General features: G+C 38.7%; 1 protein-coding gene across 2 annotated transcripts in view; it reads left to right on the forward strand.

The window, feature by feature from the left end:
- The first annotated feature begins 2,981 nt into the window (after positions 1 to 2,981).
- Positions 2,982 to 18,739, forward strand: part of LOC124644028 (eukaryotic translation initiation factor 4 gamma 3-like) — a 32,131-nt gene continuing 16,373 nt past the window's right edge. Inside the window, exons 1-12 of one of the 2 annotated variants that reach the window (XM_047183203.1) lie at positions 2,982 to 3,137; positions 4,628 to 4,870; positions 5,302 to 5,602; positions 6,410 to 6,543; positions 7,396 to 7,546; positions 7,916 to 8,088; positions 10,262 to 10,465; positions 11,043 to 11,189; positions 13,318 to 13,402; positions 14,137 to 14,359; positions 14,989 to 15,115; positions 16,753 to 16,926. In XM_047183203.1, the coding sequence (XP_047039159.1) occupies positions 4,841 to 4,870; positions 5,302 to 5,602; positions 6,410 to 6,543; positions 7,396 to 7,546; positions 7,916 to 8,088; positions 10,262 to 10,465; positions 11,043 to 11,189; positions 13,318 to 13,402; positions 14,137 to 14,359; positions 14,989 to 15,115; positions 16,753 to 16,926 (1,749 nt within the window). In that variant the 5' untranslated portion in view covers positions 2,982 to 3,137; positions 4,628 to 4,840. The remainder of the gene's footprint in view (positions 3,138 to 4,627; positions 4,871 to 5,301; positions 5,603 to 6,409; positions 6,544 to 7,395; positions 7,547 to 7,915; positions 8,089 to 10,261; positions 10,466 to 11,042; positions 11,190 to 13,317; positions 13,403 to 14,136; positions 14,360 to 14,988; positions 15,116 to 16,752; positions 16,927 to 18,739) is intronic. The other variant, XM_047183204.1, reaches the window with a different exon arrangement.

Below are 18,739 nucleotides of genomic sequence, written 5' to 3' on the forward strand. Positions count from 1 at the left end.
TTAATTATTGAATGACAGAAAAGGATAAAAACGTTTATTTCAAAGAAAAAAATAGCGGAATGCCACATACGCTTCAAATGTAATTGAGTCGTGATTGGATCTCAGTCGGATGTGAATCGTATGTCGCTTAAGTAAAATTAGTAGAGTCGTACCCCAGGTTGCATGCATTTTAAATACGTGCGGGTCCAGCGACTCGCGCATGTACCAAAGTAATATACCCACCCGCGTGCTCTTGTTACTTGCGCATGTTAACTTGCTCCAGCTACATGCACCGTGTATATGCACCCTAACGGTCGTTCCCAATTTTTTATCTATCTTTTATTTTACTTACTAGAGGTAAGAATTTGACAATAATCATCATCATCATCATCTCGGGCATAGGACGTCCACTGCTGAACATAGGCCTCCCCCTTAGATCTCCGCAGATACCTGTTGGAGGCGACCTGCATCCAGCGTCGACGGCGATCTTTGTAAGCTCGTCTGTCAACCTTGTTAGTGGACGTCCTACGCTGCACTTGCTAGTCCGTGGACTAATGTCAAAATTATATTTCTAGAAAGCAAATCAACATTTAGAAGATTGAGAATGACCGTAAACTGTTTAGCTGTTTTTTAATGATCATAGACGAAATGTTTTTTTTTATATATTTTTTGTAAATATCTGTAACTATATAATATGGAAAATATATTATTGAAAGTTTGCTGACTGAATGTTAAAAAATATACGTAGGGAAGTATGTTTTAATTGGACCATGTTTTTTTTAGGAATTAAATAAAATAAAATATGAAACTTAAAATTGGTTTTATTTCACAATTTACCTAATAGGTACCTACATATGCCTAGCACATATTATGTACCACCTACTGACTACCTCGTACTGCTTCGTTGGTCTAGCTGTCGCAAGCGCGGCTGCTAAGCACGAAGTCTCGGGTTCGATTCCCGGGTCGAGCCCAAATCGCATTGTGGGTTTTATAATTTTCACGAAGTAGCCCGAAGCCTGGAAGTTGATAATTGATACACCCGTGCATCGAAGAGCACGTAAATGTCGATCTTGCGGCTGATCTCTCTCGGATTGTGACGGATTGCCATCCCATCGCGCTATGAGAGAGTGAGTGAATAGTGAGTGCACTATAATATATCCCATCGCAGCCACCGAGGCCGACAATCGACTAGGACGCCATTATTCCATTGCGTTTGAAAAATGCAATGGAATAATGGCGAATAATAAAATATTTGGTGATTATATTCGCCCCAATTTCGCATGGCTAGCTAATACTGAAGGATATTTAAACACGATTACATACCTACCAGTGGCGAGGCGTCCTTATAAGCCGATTCCCATCGGCTTCCCTTTCGAATTTCAAGAAAGAAGCATAGGTATAAGTTATAATATAGGTATAGGTATAATTAATATAATCATTTAAACCACACAATTTAAATATGTAGGTATAACAAAACGCCTACCACCGTAAAAAAAATTGTCTATAAATTACTTGAAACATTTTGCTCCTACTAAATAAGCCGCGGCTTCCTCCTCCATACAAAACTACGCTTGCGTGACGTCATCCACGCCGCGCCGCGCGATGTTCGCAAAATAAGGGCGAGCGGTAAGCCGGCTCACGGAGCGGCTTCCACCAATCAAAACTCGCGAGTGAACGAGAAAGAACGCGTCAAGAGTAGAGTAGCTATATCTGTCTACGCGCGAGTGACAGCGCTTTCTCAAATTATGTAAACAAACAAATCAGACAAATTCACTCTCATTGTTCTTATTTTGTTTTAGATAATACCATTAACAATTTGTTCTTTGTATTACTTAATTGAATTTATTAGTGTGTGTATCATTTGGAAATAGCATAGTTCGTGTGTGTGTTTTAGTTACATTATGTCAGCATAGATGGCGTTGTGCATTTTTATGCAAATCCTGAATCGCGGTGTTAAGATTCTCCGCGATTTAATGACCCTAGTTGGGAATTTATTTATTTTTATGAATTCACCAAGTATATAATTTTGATTAAATAGTTGGCAGTATCATTACTCCCTACTAATTCCCGCGATCGCACTGTGTGACCTGGTACTCAGTACAAGTACAGTACAGTGTTACAGTGTGTGTATCTAGTGAAAATAGAGATATCTACGTTGAAATGATGTATTTTGATACGTAGACAGTTGGCATCAGGTTTCTTTTTAATGTACCTATAGCATTTATCGCATTAGACTGTTTTCCGATCCGACAGATTGTTTACTTTAGGAAGGAACTTATTTTTCAAGGTTAAGTTTTGAGAATAAAAACGTGTAAAACTCGGGCACGCCGCTCGGGTGAATTACCTACCAATATTACGTCTATATTAAAATTACTAACGTCCTGACGGATAAATACCTACGATAAATATCAATGGCTAACAGGCCGTTGTAAATTAAATACTTAAAATGTATTGTTTCTAGTGCCAAGTTTTCTCAGATTCTAGTACCTAGTTAATATACCTAACTAACTAAAGATAATAAAGTTTTATAGATATTAATAATCTGCCGATTTCCTCGAGAAAACATGTTCAAACTATCAGTCTCTCAGTCAGTGCTAAAAGGTGGACTGAGAAATTACCTCCATTACCTCTCCCCCCCATCCCTGAGTACTCCCCCCCCCCCCCAGTTTTTTTTTTTGCTGCGGCTTCCCTATTTCATTAAACCACCCTTCGCCACTGATACCTACAACTTTTAGTTAACATTGTTGTACAGCTAACTTTTTAATTTGTAGTCATTTGAGTGTCTCTATATCCATCCGTGATGAATAGTTAAAATAAACTTGCTTTTAAAAATACCGATCAAAGTTCATTACTAGACTTTTCGAACAAGGCCAAAAACAGCGATTATAAGATGTTCCATTATGAAGTTCAAGTTGCGTTTAGTTTCCTTACTAAAAACCGGTAAACATCGAAATTAGCCGCATCCCTATCGTAACTGTCCATCCCTACCTTTTTCCGCTGCCAGCTGCCAAGTGCCAAAAACCAGTCCGCGACCGAACGTCATCGGTCATTCATTGAGTGCGTCACGCGTATTCAAAAACTCTTACTTAAAACTTTCAAAACCCTCAGAACAATAAAAACGTGCAGTGTACAGTGAAATAAGCGAGTTGCGAGTCGCAGTAAGTACCTATATTTCGCCATTCCTCCGTTCCTAACCGCACATGTAGACATTGAATTCAGCCGTTTTCCATGTGGGTTTTTTAGACCTAGGATAGTAATATTACTAACAGCCCGTATGGAATCGAGCCAATATTATCCCCGTTCGTAACTGTAGTGTGAAAAAACTAGATTACTAAGTAAAAACCTATGTCTATTCGGCGAATCTTGTCGAAACTTGACCGTGATACCCGATTATAGTAATTTACGACCAGATTACTAAATAACAGTATGGTTTCGTCAAAGGAGGTTGACAACTACGATTTTGGTCATTACACGATCATATGTTCTTAAACCTGTACAATTTATGCAAAATATTAAGTTCTTTGAGACCAAATCTTAAAACAACCTATAAGTTTTTTAAAATATCAAGTTTCCTGGGCTGGGACAGACAACCTATAAATTGTGTATGTGTACCTTCATACAAACGAAATAAAATATGGTACCTAGTTATAATCAAGTATTTACTTATCAAAAATGTATGAATTATATAATTAATCCATATCCAATTTCATTTTTCACAGCAATTATTTCAGTTTATAGTTTAGAAGATGCTGCCATATAAACAGTATTGATAGGAATTTTTCACAAATACAGATTAAAAAAATAAATTACTGCTGAAAATAATGTTTCAATTGATTAAATAATAGTTATTTATTGCATTTTTAGCCATATTTATAGCCATACCTACTAAGATAAGTACCTAGTTTACCTTTAGTCAAATGCCTACCTACTCATATGGAGGATAGGTAGATAGAAATATGTGCAAGCAAAGAAACAAATAACCATATAGCAATTGTATGTATACAATTTTGTAAAATAATGTTTTTAATATTTTGTATATGACCTGTCCTTCAAACTATACAGACAGACATGTGTTGCTGGGGAGTTCATTCCACCACTTCTTCTTCCCAGCAATAACACATAGGAAGTGGTGAAGGGCAGGGGTTTTAGGGGCTGTCTTTTTTAAATTTGACCTTCAAGAAGTGCTGATTTTCAACCTACTTTAAATAAATCATTTGAATATATTAATATTATATGTTGGTTACATATATCTTTTTATTTTTATATAGTCTATCTGTAGATCTTTTTTATTCCAACTCTCGCAAAACATGCCTGCTGGAAGATATTTCATCCCTACTAATATTATAAAATAATGCGAAAGTAACTCTGTCTGTCTGTCTGTTACGCTTTTACGTCTAAACCACTGAACTGATTTTAATAAAATTTGGTACAGAGATAGAGTTGACCTTGAGAAAGAACATAGGATAGTTTTTATCCCGGACTTTTGAAGAGTTCTCTTCTAAACGTGATATGACCAAACTTGACGCGGGCAGAAGCTAGTATTAAATAAGCGGTGCCTTTCTTTGTACTATTTATTTCTTCTTGTCTGTGTTCTGTGTGTAACTGTGTACATACAGAATTAAATAAATAAATTACTTTTTCTCTTTAGACGCTGAAACCTGCTGTTTTACCATACAACTCAGAACCAACAACAAGTGAACTCTTAATAGAAACTACTGCCCACTGCCATACTATTTGCTAGCATTGAAAAGGTTGCCTAAAGGCTGGCCAAGGGTTAAAAAACTATCAAGTGAAGAAGCCCAAGTTATTAACTCAGAATATAAATAAATATCAAGTGTGCACTAGTCAAACTGAAATAATAATGAAAGATATTAATGTTATAGCACCACAGGTTTGTATTATTCAATATTTTATTGGTTTATTAGATATTTGGTTTTAAATTCTTGATTGTTACTACTCTCAGGCATATGCATCCTGCATTCAAGCCTCGATTTATTCATCATCTTCTGAGCCTTTTCCTAACTAAGTTGGGGTCGGCTTCCAGTCTAACTGAATGCAGCTGAGTACAAGGAAAGACTGCCTGTCTGACCTCAACCCAGTTACCTGACCCAATATTTTTTTATTGAATACTTTCTGCACATTTTGTACAATGGCGGACTTAACACCTTAGGGGTTTTCTCCCAGTCTACCTTTGTGTGGGCAATACCCCTTGTTAAGAATGGTTATCAGACTTACTGACTTCTAACTCAAACAACAGCCTACTATGTATAAGACATACTACAAAGAAAACAAATAATTGAATCTATATCCTCAATATTTTAGTTTTCTCCATTAGATCCTGACAACGGGAACACAACTGAAATCACAAAAACAGAGACTGATATTGAAGACATTAATCAAAATGAAACAGTTTTGAAGAATTCTAATAAAGTTTCGGACAAAATGGCTAAGGAAGCCGAGTCGTATGAAAACGGTGGAGATAAGACTGATAATGTAGTTAATGTAGAAAGTGAGGAAATGCAGCCTGGTGATGAAGTGGCTGCACCGAACCCGGTGTCGGAAGATGCTGCGGAGTCTGAGGCAGCACCAGCTGCCTCCGTGCCTAAATACAAGTATAGCGAAGGTATGTTAACTTGTTTATTTATTGGCATACCAACAGCAGCTCAAACAAAAAATATGTGAGAAACATAAGTTGTTATAACATTCTAGTTTGCTGTGCCTATTATAGGTGTACACATCTAGTACAATAATAATGAAAATATTACAATAAGTAAAAATAAAGTATTATTCACAGAGTACAGTTATATTAGTCATTAACTTAACCCATGGAGAACGAAATGACTATTGGAGATGTCATAACGCAAAATCTCCTAAGAAAGTAGCGCGACAACATGCGGGGCGAGGGGGACGAGGAACGTTACTAGCTCCGCTTACACACACCTATAGTACCCGCCCATTATTTTCAAAATAAAATCACCAATCAATCAAGGCCAATCTTTGATATGCCTTTGATTTGACCAGGATTCGAACGTCTCGTTAGTACTAGTAACTGATCACGCTCACCGTACGTTCCTTGAGCTACAAGAAGGCGCTTGACCTACCTGCCTTATGGCATCTCCGCTATCTTTCCTTCCTCCATTATAAAGAACCATTATCTACCTAATTTAGACACACGGCAGTGTGTCCGCCAAGTTCGAGCAAAAAAAAGCCACACACCGGCCGTGGGTTGTATTACACGAACCATTTCGGGCCAATTTCGAATTCAAAATCTATTTTATTTACGCATATCAAATTTCTAGTATCTGTTGAGACCCCTTATCTAAAATACAAAATTTCATTAATATACCTATTGTAGGTCTTGAGATATTGACGTCAGAAAATCGCTATTTTCACTATATCTATGTATACTAAAATTAACTATAATTTTCAGATCAATGGTCACCACTCAATACTGGAGGCAAGAAGTACTATGATATTAGTTTACTCAAGCAAATAAAGGATGATCCACTTTCTAAGAACAAGCCCAGCAATATTTCTACTTTGGAAAACTGCCATCTTATCAGGGTAATTATACAATTCTATTTAATTATGTTTTTTGATATCCTGTATGCATCAAAGTCATCATCTCTGCTGAGCCTTTTCCCAACTATGTTGGGGTCGGCTTCCAGTCTAACCGGATGCATCTGAGTACCAGTGTGTCACAAGGAGCGATTGCCTTTCTGACCTCCTCAACCCTGTAATTAGCAACCCCATACTTGGTGAGACTGGTTGTCACACTTACTGGATTCTGACTGTCTGTAATGACTGCCCCATATGTTCAATGACAGCCTACAGTTTATCGTGCCCTCTGAAACACAGTCATTAGTGTACAATATTTACTTAGAAAGTACATACAAACTTAGTAAAGTTGCATTGGTACTTGCCTGACCTGGAATCGAACATGCTCATATTTGAGAGGTTGCTTCTTTACCTACTAGGCCCCATGTCTTCATCATAACCGGAGCCTTTTTCACCTATGTTGGGGTCGGCTTCCAGTCTAATCGGATGCAGCTGTGTATCAGTGTTTTTAGTTCTAGACAACAGGTTTAAAATCACTTTGCGTCTGTACGATATCTGACGATCCCGCATGCTAAAATTCCTTGGGCATATAGCACGTAGTGGTCCAGAGTCCCTGGAAAAACACATTCTAATGGGTAAAGTTGAGGGGAAAAGACGAAGGGGCCGTGTTCCTGCAAGGTGGTGTGACCAAACCCAATCTCATCTGCAACTCCATCTGCACGAAGCTATACACTGCTGCTGATAGGAGCACCTGCAGGAAATTATCCCGATATTAAAATGATGGTCACAATCCCCAATCTATGGGGGAACGACTTTGATGATGATGACAGGTTTTAATGTTCTTTACTTATTTTTCAGACCACGCCTATGCAGGACCCGCAGCCGTTCACGCCCATTTCGAGACCGATCAATGATTCCCTGTTCCCTTCGTTTGCCAAGAGCCCTGGTATGGGCTCCAGGGGTAACACTCCTCGAGATGCTAAGAAGGATTCGAGAAAAGCACCTACTGGTAATATTCAGCATTCTATATTTTAATGATTATGGGTAGTTGACTAGGTCAAAAATAAAATAAATAAATAAATCATTTAAAAATAATGTCACTTTCATTTATCGTTTTGACGGAATATAAGCTAAATATACAGTGTGACATGAAAAATCAAAGACGTCATAGCTTGCATTTCATACATACTGCATAGAGCGTCTTAACAGTTCAATAAAAGTAATGAATTTGTGTCATAGGAAACTACCTGTACATATAGTCCTAGCGTATTATCGCAGACGACGGCTGTTCTCATGTAAGGGTCGTCTGCGATAATACGCTAGGAGGACGACCAGACATTATAGAATTATAAATAATTGTATTTTTTTCTCTACTCAGGCCGAGGCAGCGTCAAGTTAGGTCCAAGCCAAAGCGTCAGCAGTCCTCACAAGCCAGTGATTCGCGTCTCCCTATCATTAAGAGAGGAAGTCAAGCTGAACGAGGTGGACTCCGCATGGAAACCCACCAGGTTCCGCAAGGAGACTGCTGATGAGGAAGAGGCTAGGACTCAGGTAAGATATGATGATAGGCTGAGCGAGGGCCGTTTCACGTGGGTGTGACACATATTTCCCTTTGTGTACCTTCTTCTCGTGTTGTGTCTCTTTTTGTACTTCGTTTTTATTTTAAGTCTGATTTTATGTACTTCGCTTTTTGTTATATTTTTATATCTAATTTTATATACATCGTTTTTTTTTTCTTCTTTATTTTAATCTTATGTCAAATTTATGTATATGTTATGGACCAAGTGATAAATTGAGCAGTATACATAATGCCCGGTCATTATGAAAAATGCCCAATATGAGAGCGCAATTTGATAATAATTATTCAAATAATCAAATTGACCGGGCACTATACATATTGCCCGTGACCTTTTGGGCAAAGTAATACAAGCAAAGTAATAACATATTTATATTCATTTTTTTCTTGTTATTGCCATTTAATTTAAAATAAATTAAATATTAAACCACTTAAATAATCAGCCTCATGATTTGGATTAATTATGAAGGACTTCTGCCTTAAAAATCCACTAGTTTTTGCATTTAAAAGTTAAGGAAAGTCATATTTAAAGGGTGCTTATTAAACAGGCTCCTTTTTAATATAATTATTCGCCCCGAATAATGTATGTTGCCTTCTAAATTACTAAGTCAGCCACAATTAACGAGCATCTAAATAATACTATCTCAGCCACTCGTTATCTTCTAAGTAAACCGCTCTAAATACAACTCCGCATGATGGTTATTTTTTAGCATCTAAATTTGTAGCATGCGTTCTAACAGTAAACTTCTAAAATACTATTAAATGACATCATAAAATTTATTTATTTAGCTTCTAATTTTTTAACTCAGTACGTTTAAAATGTAAGCAAGCAACATGCAGCAAGCATGGCTTCTGTCACGGCTCCGGTGCTGCGGGGCTCCGGCGGTCCCATGCGAGCTTATCGTCGCAGATGGTTTTCACGCTCACCGCCGCAGCTTCAGCTTGCTGGCCGGCTCAGCCGGCCAGCCTCAGCCGCGTCGGCGAGCGTTAAAACTACCTGCGCCTCAGCTCGCAGGCCGCCTCGCCCCTCCACACTTACGCGGTTTTGAATTGCACTCTAGGGGTAGGACAGACAAGACTACGTGGAGTCGGTTTTGCAGCGATACGTTTTCGTCACATCATCCTCCGAGCCTTTTTCCCAAACTATGTTGGGGTCGGCTTCCAGTCTAACCGGATGTAACTGAGTACCAGTGCTTTACAAGGAGCGACTGCCCTATCTGACCTCCTCAACCCAGTTACCCGGGCAACCGTTACGTGGGATACGTTTTCGTCACTAACTTCAATTTTTTGCTTTATTATCAAATTGCCCAACTGTCATGTAGCAATATAATAATGCCCGTGCAATGTGATAAATAATGAAGTTAAGATAGTTATTAATCACTTGGCCCGATAAAGCTAGACATTATTCATAATGCTCGGGCATTATTAATAATGCCCGAATTAATCACATGGTCCATAACATATATATTCATTTGTTGTCCATGTGTCACACGCACATGAATAAATGTATTTTCTTTCTTTCTTTCATATTTTACCTCCATAGTGCAACGGAATTTACCCTTCCTCCTTCCCTGTTCTCAATTTTATTTATTTGTGGTCGGCTCATTATGTCTTCCGCTTCCATTCCTCCCTGTCACACACTCACTTCCTTCTTATTCGTGTCGTCTTTCAGGCAATCGATCCATCTTTTCTTAGGTCTTCCTCTTCCACATTCATACTTAGCACAGTTTGTTGCATATGTGTCATCACTCTTCATTACATGACATAACCATACCATGTAACGGAATTTACCATGGAGAACAAAATGACTAGCGGAGATTTCGTAACGCAAATTTCCTGGACGAGTAACGTTACAAGCTCCACCCCTATACGCCTTCATTAGAACCACTTTGACAACACCAATCTTTGACAGACTTTTTATGACCCCCACTGTGGGTGTAGCGTGAGGGAGTGTCAGACTCGTACTGACTAAACCCGCCATGTTCCTTCTTAAGCCCGCCATGTACCAGCGCCGCGGTAACTTGCGCGAACAATCCCGCAGCCCGCAATAAGGCGCCTGACCTATCTTTCTTATGGTATCTCCGCAATCTACCTCAGTATCCAAATAACTCTTTTTCATATTCTAATATCCACAATTTAATATTACAGGAGCTCTACAAGAAATTCCGAGGCATACTGAACAAGTTGACTCCGCAGAAGTTTGACACTCTTCTAGAGCGAGTGAAAACCTTGGAGATCAATAATCAGAAGCGGCTAGAAGGAGTCATAGATCTGGTGTTCGAGAAGGCTATAGATGAGCCTAACTTCTCTGAGGCTTATGCCGCTATGTGTAATAAGTTGTCAGTGTTGAAGGTGAGTCTGTGGTATTATTATGACCAATACTATTTTTATATCTATCAGTGTCCTAAAAAATATGTGTGGTTCTGAATCATTAAGAGAAAATATCTGCAGTAGTAGTTAAAAAAAACGTTTTATCCGCGCTAAAATCGTTCCAGCGTATTTTCCCAACTATTTAGGGGTTGGCTTCCAGTCTAACCAGATACCAGTGTGTTACATGGAGCGACTGCCTATCTGACCTCCTCAATCCAGTTCCTGGATACCCCTTGGTGAGACTGGTTGTAAGATTTTCTAGTTAACTACCTATACTTGAGAGGTTGGTTCTTTACCCACTAGGTGACTACGACTTTTTACTAAATCAGATATGTTCTGATTTAGTATATATTCATAGTATTGAAAGGTTCTTCTAACCTTTTAATAGATATGTGTTGCTGGGGAGTTCGTTGCGCCACTTCTTCTTCCCAGCAATAACACATAGAAAGGGTGAAGGGCGGGCGTTTTGGGGGTTGTCTTTTGTAAATTTGACCTTCAAAATGTGCAGATTTTTTGCCTATTTTGAATAAATGACTTTAAAAATATTGTTTTTTTACAGGTGCCTGCGGATAACCCGAGTACACCAGACCAGTGTGTCAATTTCCGCGCTCTCATCATAACTAAGTGTCAAAAACAATTTGAGACCCACGAAGTGGATGAGCAGATCGCAAAATTAGAAAGTGAACTAGCGGCTTGTACTGATCCTGTAAGTTAATATGGTTTAAACTATATAATATATATATACAGGGTTATAGGTAACACACTAACAACCTCTCAGGACCATATCACTAATATCATAAACTTAAACTTTTGTTCTACGACTTTTAATAATTCTCAGATTTTAGTTCATCAAAATTTTCACACAAAAATTAAAATATTTCAAGTGTACGCTCTAAAATTTACGAAGTCTATGCGAAGCAAAAGAAAGCGCTAGTTAGGTAAACAGTAGTACAAAAGACAGCGGAGGGGAGCGGGGCTGGGGCGGGGGGGAGCGTTTGAACTTGACCTATTTACGAGCGTCATACGTGTTCTTGCAGCGAAATTCGGTAGTGCGAACGTAATTATCTTTACAGTATGGGGCGTAACGATATTCAAATGTCGAATACACGGAAATGGTGCGAATGCTTGCTAGGTGTGATGGCAATGTTTCGGAAGCCTGTCGCCAATACGCCATACGATTCCCAAACATCCCTACACCTAGACAGATGCTAGCCGCCACACAGCGGTTACGAGATTACGGGCAATTCCGGCATGCCATCAGGGATAGTGGTCGTCCACACACAGCACACAGTACGTGAAGAAGATATTTTGTTTTTTTTTTTATTTGACCTTTTCGTAAAAAGGCGGGAAATCGTAGCGTAGCGAGTTACCAATTCAAAAGTATTACTAGGTAATTACGAGAATAGTGCGCGGGAGGCGTGGGTACGTAAAGATCTTGCATTCTTTCTAAAAATGCAAACCCTCCACCAAACGAATTTATTGTAATGTGTGATAATCTCGACTCGTTCACACACTCTAAGGTCGACTAATCGCCCGACTGGTCTCGATCGGGCCCTTAGTTGATGAAGAAATGGTGGAGGCGTGCAAATTTCATCTCGACAACAAAATAGAGTTGAAAAGTGTTAGATAGAACAATGAAATCTTGTAGGCTTGTTTTTGGCAAATGTATTATGTTTTATAAAAAGTCATAGAACAAAAGTTGTAGTTTATGATGTTAATAATACAGTCCTGCAAGGTTGCTAGTGTGTTACCAATAACCCTGTATATTCAGATGCGCGAAGTTGTTCCTACTAGTCGTTAAGAGGACGAATTGGAATTTTTGGCGCCAAGGATTTCAATTTTTCTCAGTAAATACAAAACGGATCAAAATACAACTTGGTTACCTGAAAGTTCATGATATAAACCTTATTTTGTTAGACGTAGAAACATGATTAGGTAACTTTCATAACAGAGAAAAATATATCAAACATACCTCTTTTTAAAAAGAGATTCACATATTATGGGCATACGGGACCGATTTAAGCCTCTTAACTTTTTTAGTAGTTGAGTATGTACATACTCTTTAAAATTGTAGAAGGATTTTTCATCAAATTATCATTTCTAAATAATAAAATTACAAAACCATTTTGTCGCTTACGACTTTTAGTTATAAGCTAGCGCGCGTATTGTTATCCTCGCCCCGCTCAGACGCTCCGACCCCTTTTGGCGCCTTAGATGCGCGTGCCGGTTATGGAATTATTGTTGACCAATTCCTCGCCTTAATCATAGCAGTTGGCAGCATGGAGTTTCTTGCCCGTTCTTCTCCAAAGGAAGCTACTTTTGGAATGGGCAACTAGAATCAAACCTATTTATAATTTTTTACGTTCATAAGTGCTTGTAAAGGCCTAAATGAAATAAATGATTTGACTTTGACTAGTCTATACTTCTATAATATAAAGAAACATTTGTTTGTTTGTCCTCGAAGATTGAAAAAGTCTTTTAATGTTGGAAAGCTTCACTCTTTCCCGCGGTTTCACCCGCGTCCCGTGGGAACTACTGCCCGTACCGGGATAAAATATAGCCTATGTTACTCGGGAAGAGTGTAGCGCCCCAACAGAATTTTTCAAACTAGTTTTAGAGTCTTGGGGTCGAATTAAACAAAGAAAACAATGATTACTCCTTGTTATATTAGCATATATTTATAAAATAAATACAAATTCATTTATCTCTGGTACAAAATTACGAATTAGACAAAATTTTATATATACATAAGTTACAATTTTATACAGATTAAATTGAATCGTTATTTATTATGATGATCACAATATCATTATATTATTTATAAATGTTTGCAGGCCAAGAAGAAGGAGCTAGCTCTGATGATCGATGAAGAGAACAGGCGAGTGAGGATGAGATCTGTCGGCAATGTCAGATTCATTGGTAAGTTCACCTTCTTACTTTTTATCAATAGATTTTTTTCTTAATTTGATTGATTGTATTTTTTTTTACCTACTTTCAAAAAAGGATAAGTTCTCAAGTCGTCTGTTTTTTATGCATTCGCGAAAGTAGCGAAAGCATATTTTTGTTTTAGTCTGTGTGCGTACTGGATAGCTGCGAATTTGTATAAATCGCACACCCAGATCTAAAGAGGGTGATCTCAAAAAATCACTTTTTACACTGTTTTTGGTTGATGAGTATTCGTTTAAGGAATTTGATGGTACGCATAACTCAAAAAACTAGATTTTTGAGTTAACTCCCTTAGATCTAGGAGTGTGACATGATGATTTTGCATAACTTTCTTTTGAACTAGCTTCTGCCAGCGGTTTCACCCGCATCCCGTGGGAACTACTTCCCGTACCGGGATAAAAAGTAGCCTATAGCCTTCCTCGATAAATGGGCTATCTAACACTGAAAGAAATTTTCAAATCGGACCAGTAGTTCCTGAGATTAGCGCGTTCAAACAAACAAACAAACTCTTCAGCTTTATAATATTAGTATAGATTAGTAAATTTTCTTGTTAACTTAATTATAAAATTAAATAGTCGAGCTACTCATGCATCGCCCGTTTCAGTAAATCAGTTTCTTCAGCCAACATATTTTTTTTTTTTAATCTAAAACTCAAAATTAATATTCATATTTACTACAAAATAACATTGCTATTTAATTTGTTCCAGGTGAACTCTACAAACTAAAAATGTTGACATCCAAAATCATGCTCTATTGTATGAAGTACCTCATAGATAAGGTCGAGGAAGAGAAACTGGAATGTCTTTGTAAACTGCTCACCACCATCGGAGAACAAGTTGAGAATGAAGTGAAGGGACAACTCGACAATGTGTTTAAGAAAATGCAGGAAATTGTTGATAAAAAGAGTAATAAGATTAGCAGCAGGGTGAGGTAAGTTTTTCTTTATTTTTATTTTTTATCAACTAGCTTCCGCCCGCGGTTCCACCCGCTTATAACTGCTTCCCGTAGCCGGATGGTGACAAAAACTATCCTATGTCCTCCCGGGTCCAAGCTACCTCTCCTCTAAATTTAGCTTAATCGGTCCAGCCATTTACGCGTGATAATGTGACCAAGGGACTGGTACTCAGCTACATCCGGGAAAAAGGCTTCCAGGATGATGAGTGTGACCAAGGGATAGGGAGATTCTTAATACTTTGATTTATTGCCTCGTTGGTCTAGCTTTCACAAGCGCGACTACTATTACTGAGGTCTCGGGTTCGGTTCCCGTGTCGAGCTTAAATAGCTTAGTGGGTTTTAGAAACATTTATAAAGCAACCTGGAATGATCTCCGGTGGTGTCGGCTTGTCGTCAAATCGCGCTATGAGAGTGAAGGAATAGTGAGTGCACCTGTGTCCAAGCAAATGCTCGTGCACTGTAATATGTCCTGCGCAGCTGGCTGATCTCCTTATATGAGAACAGCCGCCGTGACCGACAACTGGCTAGGAGGACATCACTTTTTATAAATACATTTTCCTTTTTACATAGATCTATGTGTAATAAATGTTATTTTTCCCACCCAGGTTTATGATACAAGATGTGATTGAGCTGAGGAAACGTCGCTGGGTGGCGAAGAGCGTGATCGACTCGCAGCCGAAGACCATGGATCAGATACAGAAAGAGGCCGAACAGCAGCAGCGGCATATAGAGGTAAATTCATGATAATACAATATGGCAGTGGTTCTTAACCTTTTTGACATGAGGGACCACTTTAACTAAAGTTTGTCTTGCCGGGGACCACCTCATCGGTTTACCTAAATTAGCACTCATTTCTTTATTATTTATATAAAAAAGTGAATTTTTGGGTCACTTCTAGTCAAAGCTAAACGCATGTCGGCAGTTGTGTAAGCAAATGCAAATGAAGAAAAACTTGCCTATGTAGTTTCCAAATGCGCGAGCGAAACGAGCGCGAAATTTTCAACGGACTTCAACCAAATATTACGTAAAATTTAGCCCAAACGTGCTTAACTTTTTGTTTATTGACAATTGCAAAAATAAGGGCATATAGCTTCTGAATACGCGAGCGAAGCGAGCGCGAAATTTTTATCGGACTTCAACCAAATATTACGTAAAATTTAGCCCAAACGTACTTAACTTTTTGTTTGTTGACAAATGCAACAATAAGGGCATACAGTTTCTGAATACGTGAGCGAGGCGAGCGCGATATTTTAATTATTTTTTAAGACTCAAAACCAAAATTACGTAAAATGTAGCTCAAACATACATTTTCATGAATGGGGGGACTAGGTACAACACACCCGATATACGTCCATACGAAAACCCCCGCTCGCATAGATAAGTCGATAAAAATTAAGTTAGATAACGTATAGCAACGTCACGAAGATAAGCTTCGCGGACCACTTGCAATGCCTCCAGGGACCACCAGTGGTCCGCGGACCACCGGTTAAGAACCACTGCAATATGGTATTTAAATGTAATATGTTAACTTAGTTTGTTCTTATGATATTTTGCTGGGGAGTTTGTTGCGCCACTTCTTCCCAGCAAAAACACATAGGAAGTGGTGAAGGGTGTTTTGGGGGCTGTCTTTTTTAAGTTTTAAACGTTCAAAAAGTGCTTTTTTGCAGCCAAGTTTGAATATACGACTTTTGATTTTGAGTATATTTGAAGTGTTTGCCAAATTTCAAAGTTTTTTTTTTCTTGAAAAAGATAAAAATAAAAAACCAATAACTTAGTAATTTCAATTTTTCACCAAAATTTTGAGGTTATATGACAAAAATTTAAAATACAAAAGTTGTAGATCTTTTTATTACCTACATCTTTGCGATTTTTTTTCCATAGGACGTGTAGTTTAGCCGGAAATCATGAAAAACCTTTTTTTACTCTTAAAGATTCATCCCTCCTCATACTATAATAATTTATTTATTTTTCCTTTCATTTTTATTATATTGGGTACCCATACCTTTTGTAATGGGTTTCACTGTAATGTTTTTTTTTTCTTCAAAATATAAGAAAATGTCGACCCTGGTCTAATATAGTACAAGTTATTATAGTTCGGCCATTCAGAGAATGCGTTCCTGACACGTCGCGATTGAACTGACGACGTAACTTTGCAATGGCGTTGCAGTTACGATAAAAATATTTTTGCTGGTTGTTTACCGTTTTAACAATTGAGGAGCATTAAAACAACATTATTATATCAATAATCAATGAATGTAGTTACGTCGTCAGTTCAATCGCGACGTGTCAGGAACGCATTCTCTGAATGGCCGAACTATATAAATTCTGTCTACTGTCTTATCTAAATAAACTAATTCCCACATTTCCAGTTAATGAACGCGAGTCCCGGCGGCGGGTTCCGTCGCGACGACGGCGGCCGCGGCAAGCGCTCCGACAGCCGCAGGAAGAACCCTAACGCCCCATTCAACGACAACGCGTGGAAGTCACCCAGGACTACCAACTACCCTGTCGATACTAATAAACTTAAAGCTGTTGGGCAAAAGGTATGTGTAACTTTCATAACTACTCCGGTACGTAATCGTTGCAACAAGGTGTGTAGAGATGCACAACGCCAACATATACATCATTCAGTTGAAAACGGAGATCCAGCAAAAGTCTGGAAATTCCTAAAATCCATGGGAGTTGGAAAATCACGCCGTGATACAATTTCCAAAGACTTAGATATTGATTTACTTAATCAACACTTCACATCGTCGTCTCCGTGTAGTGGGACCGAAAAAGCACGCACATTAGATTATCTTTCAAAATTACCAACTCCAGACTATCCTGCATTTGTTTTTAGTCAATTCTCTGATTGTGATGTTAAGAAGAGTATATTATCCATCTCCTCTAACGCTGTTGGTGATGATTGTGTCAGTCGGAAAATGATACTTCCTATCCTTGACGAAATCCTACCAGTCCTATCCCATATCCTTAATTACTCTGTGTCCTATGGTATTTTCCCATCCATCTGGAAAGATGCAAAAGTCATCCCGTTACCCAAAACATCCAATCCTACCTCTTTCTCTGAATATCGTCCCATTTCCATCTTACCTTTCCTTTCTAAAGTCCTAGAACGTCTTGTACATGATCAGCTTAATGCTTTTCTTTGCAAGAACAGTCTTCTGAACCCGTTCCAATCCAGTTTCCGACCTGGTCACAGCACCACTACAGCCTTAGTCAATATTACTGAGGATATACGCTGCAGCATGGATACGGGAGATTTGACGGTCCTTTGCTTGCTAGATTTCAGTAATGCATTTAACACCGTCGACTTTGACATCCTGCTTGGCATACTTGGCTCACTTAACATATCTCCAACGGTGATTGACTGGTTTCGTAGTTACCTGTCTGGACGCCGTCAACGTATATGCATAGAAGACAAATGCTCTTCATGGTGCTATACTTCTGTTGGCGTGCCACAGGGTGGCGTTTTATCTCCTTTACTTTTCGCGATATTTATAAATTCAATTTCCAATAATCTTCAGTCTCTCTACCACCCTTATGCTGATGACCTACAAATTTATAGGAAAGCCGCCTTAGTGGATCTGGCAGATGCAATCGCCATCATCAATAGTGACTTGGCTGTAATATCTGATTGGAGTGAGGCTTACGGTCTTAAGGTTAATCCTTCAAAAACCCAAGCCATTGTAATTGGCAGTTCTAGGTTGGTACAAAAAGTTAGCTGGTCACAACTCCCGCACATCAATTTCAATGGCACTACCATTCCAGTCAAGGACACAGTCAAAAACCTAGGTGTACTTATTGACAAACACCTTTCCTGGGGCCCTCAACTACAAGAGGTTAGTCGCAAGGTGTTTGCATCTGTCCGGTCCCTGAGACGACTGAGGAACTTTCTCCCGACTGCCACCAAAACTGCGCTCGCACAATCCCTCCTGCTTCCCATCCTTGATTATGCAGATGTCAGCTATCCGGATCTTACAGAGGCACAATTAGATAAACTTGAGCGACTTCAAAATGTTTGTATTAGATTCATATTTGGCCTGCGCAAATATGATCATATTTCTGAATTTCGTTCAAAGCTCAAATGGCTTCCTATACGTCTTCGCCGGAATACTCATATCCTGTCTTTGCTATACAACATTTTGTTTAATCCCACTAACCCCCCTTATCTTAAAGAACGTTTCAAGTTCCTTTATGACACACATACAAAATATCTAAGGTCATCAGAAAATTTGAGGCTGGAGATGGCGATGCATTCCACTAGCTTCTTCGACAAATCTTTTACTGTTCTGGCTGTTCGGCTATGGAACGCATTGCCCGTTACGATAAGACAGGCTCAATCATTAGCCGTTT

The sequence above is a fragment of the Helicoverpa zea genome, chromosome 29 (genome assembly GCF_022581195.2).
Source record: "Helicoverpa zea isolate HzStark_Cry1AcR chromosome 29, ilHelZeax1.1, whole genome shotgun sequence".
Taxonomy (NCBI): domain Eukaryota; kingdom Metazoa; phylum Arthropoda; class Insecta; order Lepidoptera; family Noctuidae; genus Helicoverpa; species Helicoverpa zea.